The sequence below is a fragment of the Budorcas taxicolor genome, chromosome 13, assembly GCF_023091745.1.
Source record: "Budorcas taxicolor isolate Tak-1 chromosome 13, Takin1.1, whole genome shotgun sequence".
Taxonomy (NCBI): domain Eukaryota; kingdom Metazoa; phylum Chordata; class Mammalia; order Artiodactyla; family Bovidae; genus Budorcas; species Budorcas taxicolor.
The window spans coordinates 63,586,481-63,605,336 of record NC_068922.1 but is presented as its reverse complement, the minus strand read 5'-3'; the positions used below and the strand labels follow the sequence as shown (position 1 = coordinate 63,605,336).

Below are 18,856 nucleotides of genomic sequence, written 5' to 3'. Positions count from 1 at the left end.
TATCTACATGAATGACCCTCAAAAGCAATGTTGAAAGAGAAAGTAAGTTGCAAAAGAATACACACATTGTATGATTTCATTTATACAAAGACAAAACACAGTCAAAACTAAATAATGTGTTGTTTAGGATAGTCATATAAGTTGTAAAACCCATTTTAAAAAAGCAAGAGAATGATAAAGACATTAATCACTGCGGTGGTGACTCCAGGGATGGGGAGAAAGGGCATTGATAATGGAGAAGGGTAACAGGCCACTTTTGGGGTAAGGCAGTGTTTTATTCCATGTATACTTGGATTACCTGGATAAGGGTGGTCACAACAAGTTAAGTGTGGGTGAGATGGGGCTGGAAGATGGAGCCAAATAAGAGAAAAAAGGAACATTAATACTTGGAGAAAAGGAGAGGAAGTTGCTTAGACCAGAGAAGGCACCCTGCGGAAAGTGAGTGTGGAGTCAGGAAAGTGAAAGCCAAGGGCACATTGTGTGCAGCAAGGAGGTGGGTTGGGATGCAGGCTGAGGCACGTTGGTCTGGCTTCCCTACTGACCTGGCTGGAGCAGTTTCAGCAGAGACCTGGGGGTGGAGACCAGACAACTGAGGACTGAGTGGGAGGTGAGAAAGCACAGACTCAGAATGGGTCAATTCTGAAAAAAGTATGAGAGAGCAGCTGGGTGGAAGTTGGGGAAGGGGGTTCCTATAAAGATGATAAGGGGTCTTCACATGGCCATTAAATCCACAAGGAGAGTTTCACAGCCCTCAATTTGATAAAAATTTTTGTCAGTCTGACAAGTGGTGACAGGGATGTGACAAGCCCTGTCAGACACTGTGGTGAGGGGATAAATTACTTTACAAAACAGTTTGGCAAGACCCAGGAAAGTTAAAAACATGCCTTTAACTCAGAAACTTCATCCCTAAGTACATTTATGACTCAGACACCTACTCAGGTACACTAAAAGACAATGTTTATTTTTCCATTTATGCAATAATGGCAAAATGGCACACAAACTGAATGTCAGCAAATAGGAGAACAGATAAATTAATCATGGGATGTAGACAAAGAAATACTATGCAACAGCAAAAATGAATACATTCTAAGTCTATGCATTACTCTTACAAATATAATATCAACAGAAAAAAGCAAATTGCTGAAGGGTAAGTCCAGTACGTTACCATTTACATGAAGGTTTTAAACACAGGAACAATTCTAAGAAGCATTTAATGATTTCTACATATGTAGTAAAAGTATAAATACATATACAAATTTAACTAAATTCAGGATAGCGGCAGGAGGGTGGAAGGCCTACGATGTGCTAGAAATTTGACATGTTGCAGCTTTACTTATAATCTGTATGGCAGGTATCATTCTGCCCAGTTTACAGAAGAAACTGAGGTTCAGGAAAGAGAGCTGGTTGGAATTTCAGTTTCATCCGGTTTTGACATGGGTTTCACTGGTTGAACGAAGGAAAGAATGGAGTTTGTTCTTAGGCCTCTCTCCGAGATCCCTTTGCTACCCAGTGCGGGAGGTGGAAGGACCGCTTGGAATAAAAACTGCTCTCAGCAGGGACCAAAGTCCATTCCGGTCCCGCCCCTGTGCGTTAGACCCCGCCCCGACGGCTCAGCTCGCTCGGGACTCATGAATATGCAAGACCGGGGGAGATATTTAAAGGCGTCGGCGCCAGGCGCAGGTCCCTACCCGGCGCCGCCCAGCCCGCGCCTCTTCCCATCCCTAGGCCCGGCCCCTTTCGCCTGCGTGCATCAGTCCGTGCGGAAACGCTGCCAGCATGTCGGACAAGCTGCCTTACAAAGTCGGTGAGTTACAAGACGTGCAGCCAGCCGCATCTGCTCCGCACCTGCTGGGGACCTGTTGGGGCTGCGGCCGCGGGGCCGACCTGGGGCGCTCAGAGGACCCTCTTGAATCACTGGCACAGCGCGGTCTTGGCCCCGCGTGGCCGCCTGGGGGTTGGAGTTCCCCCGCCGCAGCTAGCGTGTCTTGGCGTGAGGCCGCGAACTACAAGTTCCGGCGTGCCCCGCGAGGCAGGGTGCAGTGGCGCGGGCTGCGGAGCGGCGGCGTGGGCTGCGGAGCGGCGGCGTGTTCCGCGCAGAGTCGCCTGGGGCAGGGGTCAGCGCGCACCTGGCCACGGCCTGGGACCAATGGCACCTGCCGGGACCAACGCTAGGGAGCCTGGATCCTGCCTCCTGGGCCTGGACCGGCTCCTTGACCAACTGGATGGCCCCGGGCAAGTGCCCACCCCTCGTTGAGCCTCCTACGGGGAAGGCGAGGGTACTGGGGCCCCGAAGGGCGCGTGGGGGAGAGGCCTGGAGACTGAGCCTGAGGCCAGGCAGGTCCACTCACCGGGGACCTTCGGCTTGTTACTCAACCTCGGGTCACTCACTTGCCCAGCAAGAACAGTCCTACATAGACTCTCGAACTTTTGGGGTGGTTAGAAAAATCCTTCCTGCTGTCCTATGTATTGAAGCTGATACACTGATCCTTAACGTTTACTGCGCGTTTACTGTGGCATGGGCACCACTTCTTACCTTTCTTATAGATTAATTCATTTTATTCTAATGACTTTTTAGGGTAGGGACTGTTACTTTCTCATTTTATGGATTTACTGAGACAAGGAAAAAAAGGTAACTTGCCCACACTCTTACAACTGGGAGGTGCTGGAGTAGATGCACCCAGGCCGTGCTCATCTTTTCACCACTGTGTATAAGTGAACACATTTGGAGTAATCTAATGACCTTTCAGCAGAAACCGGTTCAGGCTGGCTAGCAATTTTGAAAGTAAATCCAGCACACCATTCAACCTGAAGAAAAGCATCAACATTTATGGAGCACTTCCTATGTATCTGGGGATTTGCATTCGTTTACAGAATGATCTTTAGGGGTGGACTTTATCCCATTATACAGAGGAAGAAACTGAAGCCCTAAAAGGAAATAACTTCCAAAAACTCTCTGGAAAATAGTAACTTACCAATAGTAGTTTATCATGTAGCGGGCCAGAGTAGGTTATTGTCCCTGTTGTGTGGATGAAACTGAAGCCCAGAAAGATTAAGCAAGGTCCAGTGGCTGAGCTGGAAAAGAGGCTTGTTATTACTATGGAGAGATGTGTGGGTTAAGGGTTGAGGGCTTTGCGTTGTGTGGGAGGAGATAAGGCTACATTCAGAAGTAGAGGGACTTGGCTAAGCAGGGTTGAAAGGAAACCTCCATCAGGGAGGGCTGTGCCAGACATTGCCCATATGGCATCTTTAATCCTTGGGCTCAAGGAAGGTTAGGATTATTCCCACTTCACAGATGAAGAAACAGACTCAGGGTTTTGCTGCTTTTCTTGGCTTGTCCTAGGACAGGTGTTTCTGCAGCCTCTGCAAGTCCTCAGCTCTCTGGGCACCAAAACCCCCAGAGCTTAGAGTGCCAGACCCTCCTGTGTTCCTGGAGTTGAGGGACCCGTGAAAACACCAGGGCTGGCACAGCTGTATCCCGAGGGCAGGGAAAGAGTTCTTTTCGCTAGAGGGACGGGGTGGCAGAGGGAGTGGAGCTTAGGATAGTACAGGAACCACTGTCCACTACTGGGCCCCTCCCAGGAGCCTCTGGCTCTACCAGCTCTGCCTGGCCACCAGTCCCACCCCTACTCTTGACTGGCTGTCAAGCCTGGGGCAAACACTTCTCTGAGCCTTTCCGCATTGGTAAATATTGAGAGTTGGGCTAGGTTCAGATTTTTTTTTTTTTGGTGACCCGTCTACTGCCCGCCCCTTTCGTGGACCTTCTCTCATTCAGTCTTAACAAGGATGATCAGTAAACATGGCCGACCCCTACTCTGTGCCCAACCCAGCTGAGTACTAGAGATACAATCTGTTCTGTAAGTGAGGAGACCTGCCCACTTCTCTGACTCCACAGCCACCACCCCAGTCCTGGGCTCCCTCCTCACAGGTCTCCATGAGTCTCTTGCTTCGTAGATACTTGCAGCAACCAAAGAAGCCTTCTCAAAAGACAAGTCTGGTCATGGGACTCCCCTTAAAACTCTACAGGAATAAAAGGCTGACTCATCATCTTACTCCCTCTACTAGTCACCCTGGCATGCTCTCAGTTCCTCCAGCAGCAGTATACCAAGTTATTCATTCTTTCCGAAGCACCTACTGTGTGCCAGGTACTGTATCAGGTGCTGGGGAGGAGCCTTCCAGGCTGAGAGAGCTGCCTAGGTTAAAGCCCTGAGGCTGGAATATGAAGACAGTAAGGAGGTTCGCATGGTTGAGCAACTAGTGAGGGGGAGAAAAGGGTGGAGAGGTGGGCAAGAAGGGTGAGCAGACACCTGGGTACGGCACTGTGGCCATATGAAGAGTTGGTTAGGGGAAGCCATTGGAGGCTGGGATGCTTTTACACTTTAGCAGAAGAATGGAGGTGATACATTTTAAAATTTAAATTTGTTTCTCTGACTTTTGTGGGGTATTGTTTGGTTTTTTAAAGATCTAACTCTTATTAGGTGATTCTTGAATCAGGCAGCATCCCAACTAGCCACTTGAAGAGCTCGCCTGTGGGGTGTTTTACTTTAAAATTTTAGGTTCAAAGGATTCATTAACAAAAAAATCCACTTGTTATACACAAACAATTAGACAGTTGTTAAAAGCAAAGAAATAGAAACAATAGAGAGGGGTAATACCAACATCACCAAATTGGGCTGACAACCTACATCCAAACTTGAACAGTGCTGGGACATCCCGAGTACCAGCAATCTGGACTCTCAGTTGGGAAAAGGGTCCTGGGCAGTGGTCCACCCCACGGGTGAGACTTGAGATTGCAGTTTTGGGGGCTCCTGCTGGTAATCCCAGGCTGCAAGCTTCATATCGTCAGTTTGCATGCAAAAATGCAGCTCTTGTTTTCCCTTAACTTTTACAATGCTCCTTGTTACCGCTTGTGAAACAAGGGCCCCGGGGTGGGAGTCGGGGTTTGGCCAGGCCTCCAGGGGCTCAGGAAATTCCAAGACCCACTCCTTCTCTTAACCTAAGGTGTGGCTTGACTTGCTGGTAACCAAAGCAGGCACATAGTCCACACAGGGTCAGAAGTCAGTCAGAGGGCTGCTCTCCTGCTTCTGAAGCCTGAACAAGACGACCTCCATCTTCATTTCCCTAACATGGGGAGAATAGCAGGGAGACCAGTGAGGCGGCTGCCTCAGTGATCCAAGGTGGTGAGATGCTGTTGGATTGCTCATATTTGGGATGTTGAGACAACAGTGCTGATGGGTAGGAAGAGGGTGAAAGGGGAAAAGAGGAATCAAGAAATCATAAGTTTAAAAAAAAAAAAAAGAAATCATAAGTTTTTGGCTAGAGCAGCTGGTTGAATGGTGGTTTCACTTCCTAAAATGAGGAGACTGGGGGTGTAACAAGTTTGGGGGTGAGAAAAAGGAGTCGTGAGGGCTCAAACTTGACACATTATCTAGATGGGCAACCAAGATGCTGAGTAGGCAGTTGAATTGAGTTGAACCTGAGTCTCAGGTTCAGGGGAGAAGTTTGGGCTGGAGATGAACAGGTGGGAGACACTGCTGTAGAAAAGGTATTTCAAGCCATAAAGTGGGATGAGCTCATCTGGTAGGAAAGACGAGGGAGATGATGGAGCCGTGAGGGCCTCCAAACTTTGAGAGTCTGTTACAGGAAGAGGAACCAGGAAGGTGGAAGAGAAACCACAGAAAGACAGGCCAAGCAAAAAAAGGGATTCAGAAGAAGAGCGCTGTTGGTGCTGCAGGGAGAAACATAAACATAGATAATTGACCAATAGCTATGGGGCCTTACGGAGACCTTAGGGAGAGCAGTTTCAGTGGAGTAGTGAAGTCATCAAAGAGGTAAGAGGATATGGGATACTGAGTAATTTCATGGAGCATATAGGATTCCCTGGTGGCTCAGCAGTAAAGAATCCACCTGCCAATGCAGGAGATGTGGGTTTGACCCCTGGGATGGGAAGATCCTGGAGAAGGCAATGGCAACCTACTCTAGTATTCTTGCCTGGGAAATCCCATGGACAGAGGAGCCTAGTGGGCTACAGTCCATGGGGTCGCAAGAGTTGGACACGACTTAGTGACTGAACCACCACCACCATGCCATTTTATATAAGGCAATTGAGCATCTGAGAATTTTGGTATCCATAGAGGTTCCCAGAACCAGTCCCCTGTAGGTATCAAGGGATAACTAATAGCATCCATTGAAGCCTGAAGATACAGACTAGTGTCAAAATCCAATGATCATGCTAACCAAACCCCCAAATTGAGCAGTTAACCTGCCAGTTAGAGGCAAGGTGGGTTTGGGTAGATCTCTGTGGAAGAATGTGCTCCCTGCAGGCAGGTTGTTTGTTGCTTGCTTGTGAAAGAGGGGAGACCTGACCTGTGCATGCCCAGTTTTTTCCTTCTAAGTTTACTAATTAAACAGGTCACTCCACCTCCCATGGGGCAGACAGAGACCAAAAGCTGTTAGTTACACAGATGAGTTCCCTCCAGGTGGGAAGAAATGACAGGGGTGGAGAAACATTTCTCTGTCTTTGAGGAGATCAAAGAATGGTGCTGAGTCCAAGGTGTTAGCTTGAGTGTTGAAGTCACCAAGAGTGGTGATTAGGAAGATGGAGAACCAGGAGCTAAAATCTTTAGGGAATGAGGAGGTTGGTAGGTGGCAAGCAGAAAGGGTAGTGAGAGGCATGTATAAGCTGACAGCTATTTATCTTTCAAGGGAGCACTTACCTGTGTTGTAATCGTGTTCCTCTGTGTTTGTCTTAGTCACTCCATTGTGTCCGACTCTTTGCCACGCCATGGACTGTAACCAGCCAGGCTCCTCTATCCATGGGATTCTCCAGGCAAGAATACTGGAGTGGATTGCCATTCCCTTCTCCAGGAGATCTTCCCAACCCAGGGATTGACCTGGGTCTCCTGCATTGCAGGCAGATTATTTACCACCTGAGTCACCAGAGAGGTCCTTATGTTCCTGTGGGATTCTTTAATTAAATGTGTTCTCCCACAAGGCTATAAGTAGGCTGCGGTTAGGCGGGGACCATGTCTTTCTTTTTTGACTGCCCTGGATCCAGGAAATCCTTGTGGAATCAGTGAGACTGCAGCCAGCCTAGTGTTTCGAGTCCACAGGGGATGAGTGTGGAGTGGCGGGTGCTTCATGGTTCATGGGATGAGGTAGCTCATAAACTTCCGTCCATCTTGCCCCTGCAGCTGACATCAGCCTGGCCGCTTGGGGACGCAAGGCCCTGGACCTGGCAGAGAATGAGATGCCGGGCCTGATGCACATGCGAGAAATGTACTCGGCCTCCAAGCCTCTGAAGGGCGCCCGCATTGCCGGCTGCCTGCACATGACCGTGGAGACCGCCGTCCTCATTGAGACCCTCGTTGCCCTGGGTGCTGAGGTGAGGCCTGAAGCAGTTCTTGCGGAGCCTGGAACTCTATAGTCTTGTGTCCCCTCAGGCCCAGGAGGGGCTCCAGCTCCAGCCTTGTCACTGGCGCCCCTCACTGCCATTTGTGGTGACTGTTCTGCTGATTTGCTCTCACTGGGAAGATAGCGTCTGGTTACCCTCACATTCTGCTGACTGGGGAAGCTCTAGCAGGAAAGACTCAAGCCCAGAGCCCTATTGAATCATCTAAGGGTCTGGCTCCCATAGGCCCTCATGGGGTCACGTGCCTGCCCTTGGCCAATCATGGCTGCTGGAAAGATGGTGCTCTCTGATTGGTTCAGCCTGGGTCATGTGTACCAATGATTGCAGTTCTTCCAAGTTCTCTGAAGATGTTTTACAGTGGGCGGGGTTGGTGGTGGTGCAGGGCAGCCAGAACCAACTAGTGAGTCCAACAGGGCTCAGTCCTTGGCCTACTTCTTTCTTTTCTACACTCCCTCTCTTCAGTGGTCTGATTTTATGGTTTTAAATATTGTTTATGTGGTTATGTCATAACATAAACGATATATGATATGGTACATCGTATCCAGCAACTGATGTACCATCTCCACTTGGAGATCTGATTGACATTGCAACCTCAACATGTCTAAAGAAACTCATGATTTCCTACACTTCTTGGTGTCTTTCCCATGTAAGTAATTACAGGCTTCAGCCTTAGAGATTCTCTCTGTTCAAAAACCTGGGGTCATCCCCGACTTCTCTTTTTCTCTCTTACTTCAACAAACTAATCCTCCCAACAAATCCTGTCAGCTCAGCCTTCAGAATAATATTTATCCCCTCCACTGCTATAGCTGCATATCTTGTCTTAACACTAACAACAGCTTCTTCACTTGTCTCCTTGCTTCCTTGTGGAGCCCTTCCCCTTCCACAGGGCAGAGCCATGTTTTCACATAAGTTAGGCCTTGTCACTGCTCTGGCTCCCATCTACTCACCAGGGTCCCCAGCCTGTGGTTGCAGAACCAGTTGGATGTAGATCCCAGGCCTCTCATCACTAGATTCAGGGCCTTTTCTTACCCATCTAGTGACCCTGGTCTTCCCACCTGGCTGTGACCAGCCCTCTCTTGCTGGCTCTTTCAGGTGCGGTGGTCCAGCTGCAACATCTTCTCCACCCAGGACCATGCAGCAGCTGCCATTGCCAAGGCTGGCATTCCAGGTGAGTCCTTCTTGGGGGATACAGGAATTCAGGAAGGGGCTCGATTTTCTCCGTTTTCTCTGTTTGCTTCACTTCACTTTTACTGCTGCAGACCTCCCTACAGCATGGGAGAGGAGTCATGGCCACAGAATCCTAGCCAAGAGACCCATTGGAAAGAGTCGTTTTGTCCAGCCGTCATCTCAGATCCTATTGAAAGCACTTACTTGCGCTAGTCAAGTCAGTGATTGGGAATCACATGGTGTTGAAGAGGGGGAAGTTCCTTAAAAGGAGGATGTGGATCTGTTTCCGAAAGAATCAGGGAGGGCTACTGGGCAGAAAGAGTCCCAGAGACCCACTGTGTAGTATCTGGTAGTCTAGGGTACTGGGGAAGGACCACAGCCAAAGAGGAAGGACTTTCTCACACGCTGCTGGAGAAACAGAAACAAATCTGCTCGGGCTTGGGGAGGGAAGTGGTTCGGTCTGACGATGATAAAATAGGACATTCATTCACAGTTCCTTCTAACCAGCTGCGGGTGGAAGGTAAAGAATTGGGAAAGACCTGTCCAGCGACTGACCAAGGGTCGGCATGTCCCCAACTCCTCAGCCTAGTTTGGACTCCATGGCCCCTTTCTGGAAAGGCCTTGTTTTCAAGGCCATTATCTGCCCCAGTTTGAGGGAGGGGAAGCTGGCCTTGCTTGGCAGGTGTCCTTTGCTCACAGGAGGTTCCTGGGAGCCCCGCACCTGTGTCGCAGTTGTACCAAATGATGGGAGGAGCCTGGGCTGGCAGTCAGGAGCACTGGACTCTGTTGCTTGCTCAGCAGTGCTGTGCTGGGGCTTCTCTGGTGGCCCACTGGTTAAGACTTGGGGCTTCTAGTGCAGGGGGCATGGATTTGATCCCTGGTTGGGGAACTAGGATCCCACATGCTGTGCGGCCAAAAACAGCAACAGCAGAGTGTCATGATGAGTGACCTGGGCACATCTCAGCCCCTCTCTGGGCACATCTCAGCCGCTTCTCTGGGCATCTGTAGGTGATGATGATGGTAATGCCAGCCTCACAAGGTTTCTGTGAGGACAAATGAGATGGGGGCAAAAAGCAGTTAGAGTAATGCCTGACACAGAGAAAGTGCTCCATATACGGTAGCTGCTGTTAATAGATTTTGGCCAGACGTTGCCTAGGATAATGTACTACGGAGACTGTGGGCCCATCAGGTCCTTTCAGTGCAGGATGAACCCTGGATCTTGTCTCTTGAGTCCACCTAATGTGGCTCCCTTCTCCCATCACACCTCCCTCCCAGTAGTAGGCACTGTGGGAAGGATCCCCGGTCACTGTGAGCTGGGGGCCCAGACAGACGAGGGTAGGAAAAGAAAGAAAAGAGTAAGAAAGGAAAGAATTTTTTCCAGATACTTATATATAGGGGTCTATGTTTGGCTTCTGTCTCACTTAATCTATACTACTATCCACAATGAAAGTGAGACTCAGAGGTGAAGTGATTTGCCGAAAGTCACACAGCTGGTCAGTGCAGAACCAGGATTCACACTGATACCTCTGGCTCCAAGTTGTGTCCTTAGCACTGCTGAGCCCTCAGAGAGGCTGGAGGTGGCTGGGGATGGAAATTAGGAAGGAGATAGTCTTGAGTCTCCCTAGGTGGGTCCCTGGAGCAGGTGCCACAGTGGAGGGCCAGCCCTGACATGCCGCTCACTCTCCAGTGTACGCCTGGAAGGGCGAAACGGACGAGGAGTACCTGTGGTGCATTGAACAGACGCTGTACTTCAAGGACGGGCCCCTCAACATGATTCTGGACGACGGTGGTGACCTCACCAACCTCATCCACACCAAGTACCCGCAGCTCCTGTCAGGTGAGTAGGGCAGGTCGGTGGGCTGGGTGCTGGTGGTCTAAATGGGTCTTGCTTGTCCACATGAGAGTGGCAGGCCTGGCAGGACTCCTGGTGCCTCAGACAGCAGATTTTGTGGAAGATGGGATATCCGCAGGCTCCTGTAAGCGTGCTGGGGCTCATCTTCTGGGCTGGGGAAGGCTGGCTGAGATGATGGCCCGAGGGCAAGCATGAGGCCAGGGCTGAGAACAGCTGGGAAGCTTTGTTAAAAGCAGGGTGGGCAGGGAAGTAGGGAATGTTATAGTGAGTGCAAAGGCCCTGAGGTAGGAAAGGATGACCTTTCAGGAAACAGAAAGTTAGCCAGCATGGCAGCTTCCTTCACTGGAGCCTTAGTGAAGATCAGATGTGTAAAGACTTTATAATAAACTCGGCAAGAGTTGGGCTTGATGTTGAGGGCAAAGGGAAGTAATTGAATGTATTGAAAAGACGTCTCTGAAAATATACATGTTAAGTGTGGCTGTTGTGTAGAGGATGTGCTGTGGCAGGGATGCGGGCAGTGGGGACGGACAGTCTGTGAGTTGTTGGGAGGTAGAATCATGAGGCCTAGTGAAGGTGGCGACTCCTCCCTCGTGTTGGCCCAGGTGATTAGGTGGACTGTGGTATAGGTTCCAGAGATGGGAACCCTGAAAGAGGAGCATCTTTAGAAGGCAAAGGTGAGGCATTCAGGTGAGTTCAGCTGTGGGCTCTCTCAGGCTCTTGGAGTCCCATCCCAGAGGCCACTGCTTCCTGGCCTGAAATCTGTCCCCTCCCCTCTCGTTCAGGCATCCGAGGCATCTCTGAAGAGACCACAACAGGGGTCCACAACCTGTACAAGATGATGGCCAACGGGATCCTGAAGGTGCCGGCCATCAACGTCAACGACTCTGTCACCAAGGTGAGCCTGGGGAGCAGCTCAGGAGCAGGCCCTGAGGAAGGCCCCCGGGGAGGCTGCCAATGAGGAATTTAGCCCTCACTTGGTGGGGAAAGGGGATGTAGGCAGAGTGATGAGTGCATTAAAGAGACAAAGGATTACGCAGTGATCCTCAGAGCTGGGCATCGGGAGGTTTAAAGTGAAGCAGATGCTTTGGGTGGTTTCTCATAGTTGATCCTCAGGAAGCCTTCTGGACTGGCTGAGAAAGACTGGGGAGAAAGTCGTGGGGCCGAGCAGGGGCAAGGGGCACATGAACACACTAGCTGGTGGGGAGAAGTCCCAGGAGGTGATCAGCACAAGGCCCAGCAGGCTGAGATATTGAGAGTGGGTCTGAGGCTCCGGGGCTTTGCCCGCCCCCATCTCCACCTTGCCCCCTCTCCTCACAGAGCAAGTTTGACAACCTCTATGGCTGCCGGGAGTCCCTCATAGATGGCATCAAACGGGCCACAGACGTCATGATTGCGGGCAAGGTGGCAGTGGTTGCGGGCTATGGCGACGTGGGCAAGGGCTGTGCCCAGGCCTTGAGGGGATTCGGGGCCCGCGTCATCATCACGGAGATTGACCCCATCAACGCACTTCAGGCTGCCATGGAGGGTATGATAGAGTGGGGGTTGGCCGTCAGCTGCTGGGGCCAGAGGAGGGGCGTGGCCACACTGGCTGACCCGCGGGGGCTGTCTCTACACAGGCTATGAGGTGACCACCATGGATGAGGCCTGTCAGGAGGGCAACATCTTTGTCACCACCACGGGCTGTATCGACATCATCGTTGGCGAGTAGGTGCCGGTGTGGTGGTGGGGGTCCTAGGGAGTGAAGGAGGGGGCAGGCGTGGGGCTGCCCTTGGTCGCTGACCCTCTCTCACGGACTGAGGCTCCCCCACAGGCACTTTGAACAGATGAAAGATGATGCCATCGTGTGTAACATCGGGCACTTTGACGTGGAGATCGATGTCAAGTGGCTGAACGAGAACGCTGTGGAGAAGGTGAACATCAAGCCCCAGGTGAGGAGCCCCAGCCCTGCCAGCAGGCTCGGCAGATGGAGCGCCGAGGAGGGCATGCCCATGGGCTGGCCGCCGAGGAGGACAGATGACGAGGCTCTGGCGACCTGGGCAGTGGGATGGGAGGAAGAGGTTTCAGGCTGTTAAATTGGAATCTTGGAGGGAGGCCACGGGTCCTCCTTTTTTAAAGCTCCCTGGAGGATTCTGATGTGCATCCGAGGCTGAGTACCACCACATCTGTCTTGCTGATTGATTTTATTTTTGGCTACTCTGTACACAGGCTTCTCGTGGTGGTGGCTTCTCTTGTGGACCATGGCCTCTCGAGCGCAGGCTCAGTAGTTGTGGCATGCACGCTTAGCTGCTCTGAGGCATGTGGGATCTTCCTGGACCAGGGATCAAACCCGTGTCCCCTGCATTGACAGGCAGATTCTTACCTACTGGACCACCAGGGAAATTCCACATTTAGCTTTTTACTAAGTATGGTGATTGAGAGCCTGGGATCTGTCCTCAGACTGTCCAGGCTCAAATTACAGCCACTTTGTAATATCTGGCTCTGGGCAAGGAACTTAACCCTTTAAACTGCAGTTTCTGTATCTGTGAAATGGGGATAATACCAGTACTTAATTTAAAGGATTGTTAGTAGAATTAAATGTAATTTTTATATATTGTATACACACACACACACACAGTTACGTGTGTGTTCTTAGCCCAGGTCCTGTGCCAGTAATAATATTAACAATACCATTAGCTAATATGTAGTACTTAAACTAAGTGCCTTGCACATGTGAGCTCTTTAAATTCTCACAGTAGATGTATGAGATCTGTAGCTCAGAGTTGTTTAATAAATACTGGCTTTTATTATTAACTGTGTGTCCTAGTCCCTATGCTGGAGGTTGTTTTAGGGCAGTCTAGGCCCTTTGTGGGCACTGCTGGAAGCAGGGAGGCCTGCTGGGCAGGAGGATGGGATGAGGATGGGATGAGGATGGGGTGGACACTGGGAGCAGCGCCTGCCAGTCCTTACCACTGCTCTGCCCGCTTGCAGGTGGACCGCTACTTGTTGAAGAACGGGCGCCGCATCATCCTGCTGGCCGAGGGCCGTCTGGTCAACCTGGGCTGTGCCATGGGCCACCCTAGCTTTGTGATGAGCAACTCCTTCACCAACCAGGTGCTGGCGCAGATCGAGCTCTGGACCCACCCGGACAAGTACCCCGTCGGGGTCCACTTCTTGCCCAAGAAGGTGGGTTCCTACCTGCACCCCTGGCCAAGGGTCACGTGACCTGGGCTCCCCAAGCAGGGCTTGCCTGAGTTCATACAGTGCTTGCCTCCACTCTTGAGGATCTTAACAGGGTCCCCCTCAGGGCAGAAGTCATTCTCTCCATTTAACAGAGGAGGAAAGTGAGGCTCAACGCAGGGAATAACTCTTGAGTAGCCAGGCTAGGTGGTGAGAAGAGCATGGGCTTTGGAGAGAGACACATCCAGGTTTGAATCTCAGCTTGTGTAACCAGGTTACTTAACTTCTGAGCCTCCATTTCCTTCTCTGTAACGTGAAGTACCTCTGTAAGGATTATGAGTGCTTCCTTGGGTCACAGGTCACAAACACATGTGGCCACTAAGGATGAATGGGCTGGCGGGGACCTGAGCAAGGAACATGGGCCCAGTGGAGGGGGCTGGCTGCCTGTTATCAACCTGGGCCCTTTGGGTCAGGGCTCCTGACATTTCAGAGGAAGCCAGATACCAATATTTTTGTGTGAAATATTCAATTTTAAATATAACCAGGTGGGTTAAGTGGGACTTGTTTGTAAGCCAAATGCAGCCTAGAGGCTGCACGATTGTGGCCTTGGAAGAGGATGATGCTGCTAACACACTGAGCATGGCCCGTGACATTCTGCGAGCGTGTGGTCAGGGTAACCATGACGATGAGGTCATCTGACATCAAATGCAGTGCTTATCCTAATACCCCACGCGCTGCCCTCCCTCAGGGGTCAGAATGCTGTGTCTTAGTGCTGACTCTTTAGCATCATGGGCAAACTTGGTTTTGCTACTTAGCCTGATTGGGCCTCAGTGTCCTTCTCAGCTAAGTGGTAAGAGTAGTTCTTGCTTCCAACCTTTGACTACTGGTGAGGCTGTGATAGAGTCTTCATATCTCTCCTCCCACCCTTTGAGAAGCTGGTTCTGCCAACTAATGAGAAGTAGGAAGAGGCCGGGGTGTCTGTCCCCTGAGCCAGCCAACTCCTCTCCCCTTAGTCTTCCTCAGGTACTGTCTTGTCTGACAGATGTTTCACCTGTGAGGGCCTCAAGGGGCTGTCCTGTCCTGTGCAGCCTGCCGGGTCCTCATGCTTGTTGTAGGGTTTAAAAAGCCTCATTTGAACCCTCATCTGATCTCAATTGGAGGAAACAGGGCTGTAGTGAGAAAAGGGGCAGGCCTCTGAGATGAGACCAGGGTTGGAAGTGAAAAGGTAAAGAGCTCACCTCCTACCCCAGCACCTGGCCCCATCCTCCTCTCCTTTCTCCATCACTGTCATGGCATGGGTTGGGGACATGCTTCACACACGTGCAGTGTGTGGGGCAAGGGATTATATATCTTGGTTAACCATAATGACAGCATGAGCAGCCCCCTCATTTATTAAGGTGCCTGCACCATGCCCTCTTGAATATCACTGATGTTTGTAAGAACTGTGAGAGATCCGGCCTACAGATGAGCGAACTTAAGGTTCAGAGAGTGACTTGCCCCCACAGCTGTAAAGTACTGGACCAAGAGTAGATCAGCCCTGTCTGTCCGGGCTGTTAACCATTACGACACGCTGCCCTCTGGGTGTAGGGTGCCCTTCAGTGTGGGGTGCAGGCCAGGCCAAGCGAAGGGAGGATTCATTGTGTCCTCGGGTCATTGGAGACCTTCATTCTGCCTCCAGAACTGCCATGGCCTTAGGGCTAGACTCTGCTCCTGCCTTTGCCTCCCTCTCCCCAGTTTCTTCATTTGTTCAATAGAAAAATAAACCCTGGCCTCCTCCTTAGGGATGTTTGCCTCTAATGAAACAGTGAATGTGAAACCACTTGGGAAATAAAGTTCTCTGGGCTGTGAAGTGAAAGTTGCTCAGTCGTGTCCGACTCTTTGCAACACCATGGACTCTACAGTCCACGGAATTCTCCAGGCCAGAATACTGGAGGGTAGCCATTCCCTTCTCCAGGGAAACTTCCCAACCCAGGGATCGAACCTGGGTCTCCCACACTGCAGGCGGATTCTTTACTAGCTGAGCTACCAGGGAAGCCACCATGCATTTGGGTGTGGTTAAAGGTGATTGTGCCATTATGGGATGGTGGGATAGGACTTGAGTCAAGAAGTCACCCAGGCAGGGCTGCGGTCATCTGAAGGCTTGACTGGAGCTGGAAGAGCTACTTCACATCCTCGTGGGTGGGAGGTTCCTTGCCACGTGAGTGTCTTCTCCATAGAGCTGCTTAAGTTTCCTCGTGAGATGGCAGCTGGCTTCCCCCAAATCCAGGGGGAGAGCAAAGGAGGAAGCTGAAGTACCTTTTAGCTCCCAGTTTTCAAGTCACGCATCATCATTTCTGCTTCATTCTGTTTATTAGAAATAAGCCACTTGAGGGGTGAGGACGTAGGCTCCACCTCTTGAAGGAGGAAGGTGTTTTATGAACTTATAGACATTTTTAAGGATATATTTGGAAGATGGCTGTGGTCACCACTGCTCAGGAAGTACATTAAAACAACCACAACCAGTGTAATCCAAAAAGGAATGCTATTGGTTCTGTAATGGCAGAGCGTCAGATTCAGACACCGGATCCAGGGATTCATGGGCATCAGAGCTCTGTCTTTCTCTGTTTCTTGGCTCTTTTGTTCTCCCTGCATTCACTTCACTTGTCAAATAAACTTGCTGTTGGTGAGCTGAGACTGATGGCCTCCTTGTTTAGGAATCCTGAGAGTCCCTGTCATGAAAGTATGTCCTGTTCATTGATAAATTGCAGGAAGCATTTTGGTTAGCTGCTTAGGTTGATGGAGGGTGAAGGAGGAGATGTAACTGATGGTCCCACCAGGGCTGCCTGGAGGGGAAGATGTAATTTGATTCCCCCTTGAAGAAGAGCTGAGCAGCCCAAACCCACACACATCCACTGTGAGGACAGGATGAAGTAATACGCTTGACACGCAGCAGATGTCACAATAGAACCATTCCCACCTCTTTGGGCAGCGAAAAGATGGAGGTTAGGGGTCCCAGAGCATGGCACTGATTTCAGCTTTTCCTGTGTTTCTCCCCAGCTGGATGAAGCAGTGGCTGAAGCCCACCTGGGCAAGCTGAATGTGAAGCTGACCAAGCTGACTGAGAAGCAGGCCCAGTACCTGGGCATGCCCCGTGAAGGCCCGTTCAAGCCTGATCACTACCGCTACTGAGAACCGGGCCTGCCCTTTGCCTTGCAGCGGCTGTCCTTGCCTGGGTCCCACCTCTCCTCCCCAAGAGCAAATGGCACCACCTTTGAGATTGGTCTGATAATGTCCCCCATCGACTCCCTGGGGCTCGCCACTCAGTCTTGGGCCTCTGCTGCATCCCTCACACTGTTCCAAGTGTGGCAGGGGGAGTTGAGAAGTCCCGCCTCTAGCCCGGGCCATAGTGGAGGTGCATGGGGATTACCCACAGGGAACCATGAGCTCAGGGGTTCAGCAACTGCTCACTCAGTCCTTCCTTAGGCTGGAAGTTGGCAGTGGTGGTCAGAAAGCCCATGCACTTTACCATCCAGGCCTTCACTTGGCCTGTGGACTTTAGACTTATGTTCTTGGTTTACAGGTTCATTGGTTCCTCAGCCCATGACAGATGAGAAGGAGCTACGTCAAAGGGTGTGGAGGAACTGTGGGAGTTTGAATGCTCCGGAGAGCCTGGCTTAGTGCTTAGCATTCTCTTAAACCTCAGAACAATGAGGTTGGTACTTTTAGTCCCTATTTTACAGGGGTTGGAATATATTGTTCAGCAAGAAAAGACGAGGAAAGACAGCCAGCGGTTAAGAGGGGCCAGAGAAACGTAAAAGCACATTGATGGTTCCCATCAGAGCTCTGGGTCAAAAAGAGGTTAATTTGGTTTATAATATTAAAAGAGAGCAAGAAGGTGGGTTAATAAAAATTTGGGTGCCTAAAAGAATTTTGAGCCTTTATTTTATAGAAAATCCATTGCCAACAGTGTGTGGTGTAAGCCATGGGGTGTGATGTGCTGTAATAGTCTGCTGTGTTGCAGTGTGGGGTGATAAGAGCTGCAGGCAAACCCTTGGGCTTGAAAGAATGGGTAAAATGAGAGAACTCTTACATCTTAGGGTGTGTCTTTTGCAAACAGCCTGCTTTTTTTACCCAATCTAAGACTCATGGCTCAGAGGTTAAAGCGCCTGCCTCCAATGTGGGAGACCCAGGTTCAATCCCTGGGTCGGGAAGATCCCCTGGAGAAGGAAATGGTAACCCACTCCAGTATTCTTGCCTGGAAAATCCCATGGACGGAGAAGCCTGGTAGGCTACAGTCCATGGAGTCGCAGAGTTGGACACAACTGAGCGACTTCACTTCTTCACTTAAGACTCATGTAATAGGTGAGTTTTGCCTATTTATATTTATTGTAATCTCGGTATTTATTTCTTCTACCTTATTTTTTTCTGTTCCAATTTATATTTTCTTTTTCTCCTCGTTTCCGCTTAGGATTGATCCAGTACTCCGTCGGGGACTGTTGTTTATTGAGCACCTGCCATTAGGTGTTTTGTAGTTTATTTTCACTATCCTCACAAAGAGCTTAGTAATATTATTCTAATTTTATAGATGAGAATGAAGACTTACAGGGGTTAAGTGTCTTTCCTAAAGTCCACAATTACAAGTGGCCTCCTCAGGACTCAAATCATAGGAAGGGGAGTGGGAAATTGGTCTGTCCTGTTTGCCTAAATGGTCATTTCAGTCAGTCAGTTCAGTCGCTCAGTCGTGTCCAACTCTTTGTGACCCCATGAATCACAGCATGCCAGGCCTCCCTGTCCATCACCAGCTCCCGGAGTTCACTCAGACTCACGTCCAGCAAGTGATGCCATCCAGCCATCTCATCCTCTGTCGTCCCCTTCTCCTCCTGCCCCCAATCCCTCCCAGCATCAGAGTCTTCCAATGAGTCAACTCTTCGCATGAGGTGGCCAAAGTACTAGAGTTTCAGCTTTAGCATCATTCCTTCCAAAGAAATCCCAGGGTTGATCTCCTTCAGAATGGACTGGTTGGATCTCCTTGCAGCCAAGGGACCCTCAAGAGTCTTCTCCAACACCACAGTTCAAAAGCATCAATTCTTTGGCGCTCAGCCTTCTTCACAGTCCAACTCTCACATCCATACATGACCACTGGAAAAACCATAGCCTTGACTAGACAGACCTTAGTTGGCAAAGTCATGTCTCTGCTTTTGAATATGCTATCTAGGTTGGTCATAACTTTTCTTCCAAGGAGTAAGCGTCTTTTAATTTCATAGCTGCAATCACCATCTGCAGTGATTTTGGAG

General features: G+C 50.3%; 1 protein-coding gene across 1 annotated transcript; it reads left to right on the top strand.

The window, feature by feature from the left end:
• Nucleotides 1–1,694: 1,694 nt before the first annotated feature.
• AHCY (adenosylhomocysteinase) lies at nt 1,695–17,478 on the top strand. The gene is made up of 10 exons (XM_052650649.1): nt 1,695–1,804; nt 7,191–7,381; nt 8,501–8,576; nt 10,263–10,412; nt 11,210–11,322; nt 11,745–11,952; nt 12,044–12,131; nt 12,238–12,355; nt 13,395–13,589; nt 16,620–17,478. The coding sequence occupies exons 1-10, from the start codon at nt 1,777–1,779 to the stop codon at nt 16,749–16,751; spliced, it is 1,299 nt and encodes a 432-aa protein (XP_052506609.1). The 5' UTR covers nt 1,695–1,776; the 3' UTR covers nt 16,752–17,478.
• Nucleotides 17,479–18,856: the final 1,378 nt, after the last annotated feature.